Source organism: Rhipicephalus sanguineus, chromosome 3 (genome assembly GCF_013339695.2).
Source record: "Rhipicephalus sanguineus isolate Rsan-2018 chromosome 3, BIME_Rsan_1.4, whole genome shotgun sequence".
Taxonomy (NCBI): domain Eukaryota; kingdom Metazoa; phylum Arthropoda; class Arachnida; order Ixodida; family Ixodidae; genus Rhipicephalus; species Rhipicephalus sanguineus.
The window spans coordinates 114,487,136-114,499,176 of NC_051178.1; the positions used below are offsets into that span (position 1 = coordinate 114,487,136).

Below are 12,041 nucleotides of genomic sequence, written 5' to 3' on the forward strand. Positions count from 1 at the left end.
CATAGTTGTCTTCTCAAGAACGAGGCAATGTTGAGGCCGAATTGTATTAATGTACATGATTTGGTGCAACCACAATGTTGCCGACAACACGGCAACAGATGCCATTTCCTCAGCCTCTCCTCCTCTTTCAACTTCTGTGGAAGCCCAACTGATGTGGCAGACAAGGGTGTGCTCCCTTCAAGTCCAGAGTTCCAAATCTGCCTGTAGACGTCGATATATAAGAACATCTGAAATTTTGGATGCTAAAAAGCTTCGGCTTCTAATTTTTCGGACTTCCCGCCCAAATTTCAGGTCCAAAACAGCATTAATTGAGCCCCCACCTCTGCCACATCTTTCATCTCCATGTTGGAACCAGCATTTTCTTGAGTTAATACATTTGCGACCGTAGCGGAGCTTAATAGGCAGCTTTGCCGCAATACCGGGGTGTGATGAGGTGAAGCATAGTAAAAATCTAGGGACCACTTCCGATCGGACGTTGACTGTGTCTTGGCCACGGTGTAAGATATATACTCTTTAGGTGGGGACACTCCTCGGCTTGCATGCAGAGCGCGTTCGACCAGATAAAGTAACAACGGCGCGCGCCTGCTGTTCCGGCGATCGCAGCGGGTATCTATCGGCGAGAAGACGCAACTGAAAGAGAAAAAATGCTTTCTGCACCGTTGCTATAGCAACCAACGTGGTCGGCGGCAACGCCGGCGTCCGCCGCATGTCTCGTTTTTCGCACGCGAAAAACGCGGTATGCGTTTCCAACTTTACTTGCTGGCGTACCATGGCCGCGTTCGCTGACTAGGAAATTCAGATATCCCACGAAGGGCCAGTTGCTACGGGAACGCGTTTTTATGTTGAAGTTGCGTCAACCCGCCGGTAGGTATCCGCTGCCGTCAGCGGACCGACGGGTGCTCAGCGTTGTTACTTTATCTGGTCGATGGCGTCTCGCGAGTGTCCCCACCTAAAGAGTATATATCTTACACCGTGGTCTTGGCTAAGTTTGACCGTAACGGAGCTTGAAAGGCAGCTTTGCCGCAATACGAGAGTGTAATGAGGTGAAGCATATTGAAAATCTCAAGGAGTCACTTTTAATCGGACATTGACTGTATTTTTGGGGGGAAGTTCGAATAGTTCGAATGGTAAAATTCCAGTGCGAATCGAATTGAATAGCAAACACTATTAGAAAAATATTCGAAATTTCGAATATTCGCACACGCCTACACAAAAGGTAACAGTCGTGATAATAATACTGTGCTTTGAAATCACTAGTCTTTCCTCTCTCAAAGTTTCTCTCTCTTGTAAGCTCACTGCTGCTTAAATGCATCTGGTTGCAAGCACACACACACACACATCAACAGGCCCTAGTGGTAACATAAGTCAGTAGGTATACTACTCATTTCTGGAAAGATAACACACAGCATATGAAATTTACACTACCTGAAAATATCCTGCATATCAGTGGAACATAAAACAATATCTTTCACATATACAAAAGGAAACATTATGACGCATTGGTTACTTCCTTAACCAGAACTGCACTATACTATATGCCCAATTTAGAGAAAAAGTATCCGTTTAATGATAAGCCGCACAGATAAAGTAACTGACCAAGTACAGCTCCCTGCCTCCACAAAAATTGTCCTCTGTTTCTTTCGTTTAGATTAGAACTTCTACAATTTTCAAGCAAATGTTTTCAACAGTGGTTATAGACACGCACCTATCACTGCAGTACCAACTTTTCAAGAGGGGAAAAGAAGAAAATCATTGTACAATTTGACTGATTATTATTTTTTTTTTCATAACACTGGCACTTGTGATATGTGTGACATATATGTGATCCAATAAAACAAAGATACTATGGGGAACAGTATGACTAGTACTATTTAAGACATGCCCATTCTACAAGTTTCATTAATCACTTAAGAGGCAATAAGGGTACATGGCCAAATTACAACACTAGCTGAGCTGTTGGCATAAAAACAGGCTTTGTTCTTCTCTACTTTGTTGAATTTCATCCGTTTGCTTTCTAACGTAGATGCAGGTGATAGACAGAACTATTAACAATGGAAATACTTCTTACTGATAGAGCATTGCAAAGTAGGCGCCATTAGGCGAGACGGCCAGGCCCACAGGTTGAAGCATCCAGGGCAGCTCGATGGAGATTTTCTCAATTTTGAAGTTGAGATCTATATGCAGAACGAACACAGAGGTTTCATTGAGAAAACAAGGCCAGTCGCCAACAAACAAAAGCAGCAAAAACAAGGGGCCAAATCCAAACACTCCACTTTACTTTGTCTCATGAAAAAGTGTTCTGTATGAAGACCAATACATAATATCATAAGCTTTCACCATCACTATCACTCTTACAGATACATACGTTGGCTTGTTGTGACTACCAGAGCCCATTTGCAAGCCACCTCATGTTTTTAAACCACTTATTTCTTTTTAACATTTATTACTATTACCCTTATTGTCAAGAGATTGGTGGCATGGCACAGCTTGATGTATGGCCACAGTGCGACCATGCATAGAGCCTGCCATTGTGGAAGAACAAACATTTTTGCTTTCCTCCTTGAAGACAAGCAAGGTACAGTAGACTCTCAATAAACGAAAATCTCTTATATGAAATTGCTGCTTAAATGGAACAACTGCCTCTAACATGATTGGTTTTGTGCTTGAATTCTGCACCCCTTTTCATCTCTCAGTAAACGAAACTCCTGTTAAATGAAACATATTTTCCTGGTCCCTTCAGCTTTCGTTTAACAGGAGTCTACTGTATATTCCCATATCCAAGTGGGAAAGCAAACTTAGAAGCCGTTTTGCACTGAACAGGGTCATATTATTTGAAAGTGATACAGTCGCCGACCGATTTTTCGGACCTGGCGGGGACCGAAAAAAAGTCCGAAAAATCGAACAGTCCGAAAAATTCATTTTCGCCAAAAATGTGAAATTTATTGCATCAGGCAGGCAATGTTCTTGATGCCTCATACTATGCTTGGAGGCAACTTGGTTTGCTCGTATTTGCGCCAAGGTGACATCGTCACCGTAAACGCTCGACAAAAGTGTCACCACGTTGGCGATCTCCGCCGCCGACGGCTGCGGAAATCGCACGATGGGATCCCTGCACAGATGGCACAGCCATGGCGTCGAGCACACAAAATTCGATGCCGCAGATAGCCGCTGAGAAGCACACAACGTCTCGATGCGACATGACACAAAACGTGCAGAATGGTGACTGAAACAAGCTGTAACAACAATAAAAGAATCCTTCCTCCGCCTCCTCCCCGTACGGTGTGATGACGATAGTGCTGACCGAAGACTAAAAAATGGCGTCGCGTGCCGCGTTTTCTAAAAAGCAGACATGGCCTCCGAAACTTATGGCGTGCGCTTTCCAATCTCGGAGGCATAAAAGCCATTAGAAAACCAAGTTTAGCCAAGCCGGCAGAAAATCCAACATGGCGGCGTTCACAATGGTTCGGTGCGTGGCTCAAAACGCGCGATTTAGTCCGAAAAATCCAACTTTCAGGGGCAAATTCGTCAGAAAAATCGGTCGAAAAAATGCATTAGCTCTATGGGATCCCTGACGGTGCATTTATAAAGTCCGGAATATCCAACAAGTCCGTATTTTTGGAGTCCGAAAAATCGGTCGGCGACTGTATACCCAACTTTCAATCAATGCAACCACATGCTTAGCCATATGCTATGCTTGCTGCCACTCCGCAATGTTCACAAACTGCCATATAAAGGTTAATTCAAACTAACCAGGTCCAGCATAGTAATTGCATTTTAAGTATGATTAGCAGATATGAAATTTGTAGAATCTGTTCGCTGTCACAATGAAATATGGCGCTGGTGTTCATATTCCGAAACTTAAAAAACAGGACTTTGACCTTTCTCTTTTCTAATAGTAACTAACCATTTTTTTTAAAGTTAAAATTAACACACAGGTTTGGAAGAATACTTCACGAGTTGATCTCGTTTAGTGGAAGGTGCTTTACACATCCTGTGCATCTAGTTTAATGCCACAACCCAGCCCTGTCTCCTGCCTACACTTACCGGTGTCGACGTGAACATTCACAATCTCTCCGTTCATCGTGCAGACAAGCATGTGGAGGTCGCGCTCATTGGATGGACACTTGTCAAGGGCTGTTTAAAAAGACAGAAGAATGGGTCATCATAAATTGAACGTTGCATTTGCTCATGCAAGACATACAGCAATCAGGTTTTATTTCTTGGTTCTGCCATCATATACAGAGCTGCAGCTGGTTATGAAGAATAATTAACTACAATAGAACCTTCTTAAATGGAACCCGAAGGAGGAACTGGAAAAATATGTTCCATTTAAGAGGAGTTTCATTTACTGAGTATACTGAGTACTATATCATTTAATGAAGAGTGATGTATAGGGGTGCAGAAGTCAAGTACAAGACCAACCATATTGGAGGTGGCGATTCCATTCCAGCGGTTTCTGTCTACCATAAGTTTACGTATGGAAAACAGGGTGATCCATAGAAACAGAAGCAAACTGGTCAGAAAACATCAAGTATAGACAAAAACATACACCTCCTTCTGCCACAATTCATATATGTATAATTATTTGCTATAAAATTCCCATGGAAATCTGGCACAAAGAGACAGCCCTGTACTACACAAACGCCAAACTTGCATTCACACTAGTGTTCAATTATATTCAACAGTGTACCATGCTGCACCCCTACAAACGTGCCTCTCCTAACTTTTTGACAATTGTAGTTTCATCGGCAGAAATGTTCACGCTAACGAAACAGCTCTATTATGGAACGTGCTGTAAACAGAACACTGAACCCAAAGGTCAGTGCAAGCAAAGGAGGAAAAATGAGCAAGACGCATGTTTCAAAATATGGATGGCTCATGCAGAAAGGAGGTTATTTAGCTCCATAGTGGCGAATTTGGCTTTAATAAGCTACACTGCATCACAGTAATGTAATGCGGTGAAGAATACTGATAGTAAAGAAAGCACCCGTGCAGTGAAGCACACTACCTGTGGCCTTTTGTTATCGGAAAGAGGACTGCCAGACTCATTCAAGAAAGCCTAGACCTCCCAGACTGATCATCATATCCCACAAAAAGGCATAAATGAAAAATGTATAATAAGCAAACTTTTATGCCTTTGACACAGCCTTTGTGAAACAAAACGGTAAAGATAAGCATTTCAGGATTTATGCTTATTAAAATTTCAAAAGACTGTCACCATATGTAAAGCCTTAGAGCGCAGCTCTTATGTAGCCATTAGTAGGTTTTACGCCTTTCTAGTGCACAAACAAGCGAAATAGACTAGACTTTTGTTAAATGGAACCTAAAGGGACCATGAGAGTCTGTTCCATTTAAAAGGTGTTCCGTTTACTGAGAGAGGAACAGGAGTGCAGAATTCAAGTACAAAACCAACCATATTACAAGTACAGTAGACTCCCGTTAAGACGAACTCGAAGGGGCCACGGTCATCTGTTCGTCTTATCAGAAGTGCCCCTAAAAAGAGACATGGTAACATGCCAAGTGCATCCAAATATGTTACTTGAAAACACTGAATGGAGTAGGCCTACAATGGCGGCAAAAAGACAAGAAAAAGCATTTATTTGGCTCATCTAGATAAAAACTATGCCTTCAAGCAGAGTACTTACACGAATCATACGAGCACCTGATTTCACGGGTTCAAAAATAAAAAAAATTCATGTACATACTGCTACCACATTTTAATGATAAAATTGTAGCACGCTCCTATGTTGACGATTACAAAAAAAGAGAGAGAGAGAAGCACAATTTTCCTTCAAAGAATGTAAAATTTATTGTCCTGGCAGTTCGTTTTCTTCTGTGAGCCTGTTTTGCTGGCTCTAAGATCACTTCTGGATGGGCCTCGGTCGCGTGCTGTTGCCTTGACAAAGTCATTATACGCTGAATTGCTTAACAAAGTCTGCAAGGTTTTCTTTGAGGTCCGGATATTTTGCCGTTTTCGGCCCGTAGTAACTTTTCCTGAACGACGTGCAGCTGAAGATATCCCATCGGGCTACTCACGGTCACAAGCCTCGCCACGAAAAAGACACAACGCAGCTATATTCACTGTGCAAAATAGCCTTTCCTTGTCGTGCGCTTCCATAAACAAAATGGCTGATCACAATTTGCACTTCACTGGGAACAGATACAACGCACACAGGTCCTATGCGAACCAACGTGAATTGACCCCAAAATACATGTGCTCGGCCGCCATTGTGTGATGGCGATGACAATGCACCTGACCCCTCTGACGGGAGAGCGCCGCGATCGTGGTTTTGGTTTCGTACTCGATTGTAATGCACAGACCATTTTTGTTCCTGTTGTCCATAGAGTTTCATACAATACCCTAGAGAGGAAACTGGCGCTGCGATCGTTCAACCACCATGGGAATGATGCGAAGTACAGGCTTCGGATTGGATAACGTTAGCTAGCGAACTGTCTACGAATCTTTTTTCTACAGTTTCAGTTTCGTTCTTCGTGAGGCGTGGGTAGTGGGGTGCGTTTCAAAGCATTCAAGCAGCGCCTTTGTTGTTCAAAAAGGCTGAAGACCACTACATCTCTTGGTTTGCTGCGACGCTGCAGCTTTACAGGTTGTATTTGACAGTTTTAGCAAAGCGTCGTGCACTCACCGCTGCGCACAGATGTAGCGTCCCATGTCAGTGCAGCAAACTGCATCGAGTTCACGTTTGTTTGATAAGCGCGTCTTACCAAAACTCGTTCAAATCAGCTGCAAAACGACGGCGAAGCTAAGTAGACGCACCGTCGCGCTCCTCTGACTCGACTTCACAACAAAAAGAGAGATGCGTTGGAGGCAGACCACTTGAACAGATGCACCTGGCATCGCAGCAGACGATACGTTAAGTGTTTCTCACTCAATACAGTACTGTTATTTCCATAAATAGATAATGCGTACTTTCGAGGGAACAACAAGCGTGTTTCTTTTCAAGTGTTGTACAAAAATAATTCATTATTTGGTGATGCCAAATCTGGAACCCAGTTGCAGAGTAATGCATACCCTGGTGGTTGAATTTGTTCAGCTTTCAGTTCCATCTCACGGTCACTCAAACTTTTTGCAATAAGTTCTACATACAAAATAATTAAGCAAGTTTTAATTGGAATTAACTTCATATCACTTTGTTTTACACTCGGCAAACAAGCGTCGTGAATCTCAAGAACCTAATCCATCCGAAGCAAATCCGAAGCCTGTACTTCCCATCATTCCCATGGTGGTTGAAGTGCGTCTCAAGGAGCCCGCGTAGACACTAGCGCCAGATTCCCCTCTAGGTATTATTGTAAGAAACTCTATGCTGTTGTCGCTTTCTTTTTTTTCCCCACTCCCCTGTTTGCCCCTCTGACCACGGCAGAGGGGCCCCAAGCTCTTGTGTTCTTCTGTTCTCCTTTGTACTCCGGCTGGGAAACTGAAGAACGGGAGGGGAATACAATGGCTTGGGGGTCCAAGTTGTCAATCCCCCTACTCTTTTTGTTGTTTTCTTTGCCGATAAAGCCCGCACCTCCCCCACCCACAGGCTGGGGGTGAGGGGGATGCCAGCTTTATCCGCTGACTGTTCTTTTTCCTTTATCTCGTGTGCTTTTTTTTTCTTTTGTGCTTTTTCTAGGTCGCCTGAATGCCCAACCAAGACTGCAGTGTTTGTTTCGCAGAATCGCCAGCGTTGTTGACCACTGCGAGAGTTCGTCTTAACAGAAGAATACACTTGGGCGGTTCGTCTTAAAGGCCAACTCCGGCGATTTTTTGGCCATGTCAAAGTAATGGTGCTTTTATGTTCCTGAGACACTCCTGTTACGGGCCCGATAGCAGAAATACTCAGCAAATTGGAGAATAATTTTAAATAAGCAAAAAAGCGCAACACCGAAACAGAAACCCAACCGAGTGTACTGTCTTCGTGACGTAGATGTTGTTACGAACGAACCGGAAGTCGTGCAAGGCATGCCGGTCACGCCGGCGCGGAGTATGAAAACTGTGACAGCCGGGACGACCAGCGAAGCGCCGGCCAAACCAACGCTGTCTGTCGCCTTGTGCACAATAGACGCTCGCTGTAGCGGCCGAAGCACCGAAGTTAGCGGTGCCCTCGGCTGCGCCACTTCCGCCGCCTTCCCAATACTGACGTCACAGACGCAATGTTGCCAATAATTGTGGGAAGCCAGGAGGGCGTTTGCAGACAATCTTTAAAATTCATTTGCAAACAATCTGCGCATGTCTCAAGCCTGTAATTTGGCATAAATGACGGAAACGTGCAAAGGAACGTACCCAGCTAATTTCATTGAGATCCATCGACCTCGAAAAATCGCCGGAGTTGGCCTTTAAAAGAGCACTGACATCAAATTTCAAAGTCGAGATGTGCCCTTCATTCGATTGCTCCGTATGCATAGGTATCCTTGGCCAAATTTGAATGGCGTCCGTTGCGTGGAAGTAATTTTATTTCGAGGGCAAACAGCGTACGAAAGCTCAACGGAAGATTGATCACGCTGCAACATCGACACTAGTGCTACGTAACAAGTGTGATACATTCCGCAAATACCATCCTGAGTGACGATACGCTAGTAACAATGACATCGACGATCTGAGTGTATTTATTGTGCCGCCGACGCCAGGCGACGCTCTCACCGGCTCTCACTCCCAGCCAGTGGATCACCTTGCTGTCCCGATCCGTGCCTGCGATTCATCTTGTCGTATCGAGTGATTTGTCGTGTGATCCTCAGCGCGAGTGCGATAAATCGGAGCGACTACGTGCCAGCATGTCGGGGAACCGCTGCGTAGTACGGACTTGCTCGTCGAGGCGTGGAAAAAGCGGAAAGTGCGTGACGTTTCATTGCACGTACGGCAAACGCCAACACGACCACAAGCTATCAAAGTGGAGCTGCCTATAGATAAATATCATCGCTAACAAGTAACACGTATGTAGCGTTATTAGTGAATGTTAGTTCGTCCGTGGACTTCCTTGCGCTAGCGTAATACCGGGTTACTGCAGCCGTAACCGTGAGAGGCCGGATAGGTGGGGCCATCTGGTGGCGGAATGAAGAACCTGGCAAGCACAGAATTGTTATTGTAGAAACCTATCGTACAGTAAAAGCTCGTTAATTCGACTCTCGTTAATTCGGAAAATCGGTTAATTCGGACACGTCATCTGGTCCCTGTAAATATATGCATCACTCTATGAGACTGGGCGCTCGTTATTTCGGACAGATTTGACCGCAAATCGGATAATTCGGCGACTTTCAGGCCGCTGGCGAGGCTCGAAAACGAAAAAAGAACCATTCGGAACAAAAGTGAAGCTCAAACGCAGCATCGCCATGGACATCAATTATCGGCTTGGCTTGACTTGAGACTGTTCGAACGCCTTTTCTTCGCGCGTGATAGCGTTATGGTGGCTAGAGGGGGAGGTGTCAGCATCGGCCGGGCTGCGCCGTGCAAGCCGGTGAAGCACATTTTCATGACGCCGACAGGTGGCGCGCTCGTCGTCTCCGAGATGCCTAGAGGCCTAGAGCGAGGTCTGGCGAAGTGGTCTCGTGGATTCTCTCCGGCAAAGTGCGTGTTATGTCACCTGTTGCTTCGCCTGCTCGGCTTTTGTTTGTGCGTATTGGTGCCTGATGGCCAAATGCGTTGCCGTAGCCACCGGCGCTTCGCGGGAAACCGGAATTTCCTAGTCAGCGAACGCGTCTATGGCACGCTGTCTACTAAAGCGAGAAACGCATGTTGCGTTTTTCGCGACCGAGAAACGTACGTATGTCGCGGTTTTTGCGAGCGAGAAAAGCATGTCACGTTTTTCGAGACCGATAAACGTATGCCGCATTGTTCGTGAGCGACAAACGCATGTCGCATTTTCTCGCGAGCGAAAAAGATAATTGTGCGGCGAACGCCGGTGTTGCTGCCGATCTCGTCAGCGCACAACATTTTCTGTCGTGAAGTTGTGTCCTTCCGTCGATAGATTATCCGTCGCCGTCACCGGACCAGAGGACGCGTGCCTTGGTTACTTTATGTTATCGACCGAGCGTCGCAAGAAAGCCGAAAAGCGTCCGCTACATTGCGCCGACGGCTCACCTGCGAGTTGTTTTCATGTGCTGACGCTACGTGATGGCAAAACTGCAGAGACATCAGAGACATTGTTTCGCCCCTGGATCCACTACGGGATACGTCTCGGACAGGAAAACAAGATAGAAATTAAGGTCTCTCTCATCGCAGTTATCGTGCGCCGATGATGAACGTCGACCGCCAGGGTTGGGAACGTTCCGTTCCACGAGCTGATAAGCCGCTGGAGAAAAACAGCGTTGTCTGTGAACTTCACTTCGACAAGAGGATTATATTTCGCAGCTACACACGTGATCAACGGTGACACAGTGGAAATTCCCCGTGGTCGCCCTTCCCTAACACCAGGTGCGGTTCCAGCTTTGTTCCCCAATGTCGCTGCGTACCTTTCCAAGAAGTTGCCAGCGAAACGAGGGGCAATAGCCCCCGCAAACGACCACCCACTGCATAAGCCGAGGTGCAGTGCTTTCCAATCGTTACACTCCACACAAAGCTTCAGCAGTACGAAGCAATTACCAAAGCTCTTGTTGGGCCAGCTTTATTGATATGTTTGCCTAATCTCGAAAATTATTTGGTTATATGGTGCGCCGTAAGAAGTCGTGAACGGAAAACGCGCCTCGCGTCCGTACCAAGCGCGCGGATGATATCTCTGAGCCGACAGACGCGCCCGAGGTAGGCGAGGACGCGCCCATGCGGTGGCGCTGCTGTCGGCACCGAGATGCCTCCCGCGCCGTCGCATCGTCATGAAAAAATGCTTCGTCTCCGGCGCGCCGTTGCTCACACCTCTCCCTCTAGCCACCATAATAGCGTGTGGGTTTGGCGCGGTGTCATTTTTGTTGCTTTGTTACCGTTGGTATAGTGTACTAGAATATGGGGTAGTGTGTTCAGACACCCTCTTTCGCCATGCATCGCGTGAAGCGGCGCGCGTGGACAAAAAGCCGATCCGCGTGGTGGCGCTACCGTAGCATGGGCTGGCAGGATTGTCTGTGTAGCTCTGCCGCTCTGCCTTCTCGGGTGCCTTGCAGTGACCTGTTGCTTGTGTTCGCGCTCGCTTAGCGGAAGTTTTTCTGGCGATTGCTTTGCTGGCCATGCGACAGTGAAGCAATGCCGAGTCGTCGGCGGCAACGACACTGATTTGAACCTGGGTGCGAAACAGGTTATCATTGGAAAAAAGGTGAGCAGCCATCGCTTTTCGCTGTTCCAAAAGACGAAGCACGGAAAAAACTTTGGGAGCGGAATTTACATCGTAAGGAAAGGACCCTGGACGAAAGCTGCTCTGTATGTGAGCTGCACTTCGAGCCGTTATGTGTGATCAAACTACGTGCGCGTTATAAACGGCGAAGAAGTTCGCGTACCCCGTGGGAGACCAGAGCTGACGCCGGACGCCGTGCCGACGTTACTGCCCAATGCCCCAAGCTACTTGTCAATGAAAGCATCGCATCCAAGACTTCCGAGAAAGCGGAAGAACTCTGCGGTTGATTCTACAATCTCCAAGAAAACTGCAGCGCCCTGTACTGACGGTGAGGCCACTGATTCAGCTCCGTCGGCTCCACGCGAGAAGTCAGAGTTGACGATTTGGACAATGCTGTTGAAGCAGGGAACCTAGACTTGGTGGAGCGCATACTCCAGAGGATTCCATCTGATCACAAAGAATACGTGGAGCAGAAGAGTGATGATCGGCTCATATATTATATGTCCGGTTATGTGGCACGAAAGTTCCTAAAGCGAAATGACATGCACAGAGTCTAGGAACGTTCTTTTGCTTATGACAGCTAAACCGGCAAAAATTGCGAGTTCACATAGCTTTGTGACAGAGGTGGGCTTCTCTAACCGTCTGACTCCTTATTTGAGGCAGTGAAGAAGCTAGAGGGCATATTTACCACCCTTTTCAGCAAGCAAGAGCTGTGCAGCAACAGCGTTGTTGATGTGATGCTGCTCGCAAAAAAGCACTTTGACTGTACCCTAGGCTGCAGCCAACATGCAG

The 12,041-nt window shown here is 46.4% G+C and overlaps 1 protein-coding gene across 1 annotated transcript in view; it reads right to left on the minus strand.

The window, feature by feature from the left end:
• LOC119386975 (general transcription factor 3C polypeptide 4) overlaps positions 1 to 12,041 on the minus strand; it is a 57,214-nt gene that overhangs the window by 21,878 nt on the left and 23,295 nt on the right. Inside the window, exons 9-10 of the mRNA XM_037654267.2 lie at positions 4,045 to 4,134; positions 2,069 to 2,174 (exon numbers count right to left, since the gene is read on the minus strand). Of these exons, the coding sequence (XP_037510195.1) occupies positions 2,069 to 2,174; positions 4,045 to 4,134 (196 nt within the window). The remainder of the gene's footprint in view (positions 1 to 2,068; positions 2,175 to 4,044; positions 4,135 to 12,041) is intronic.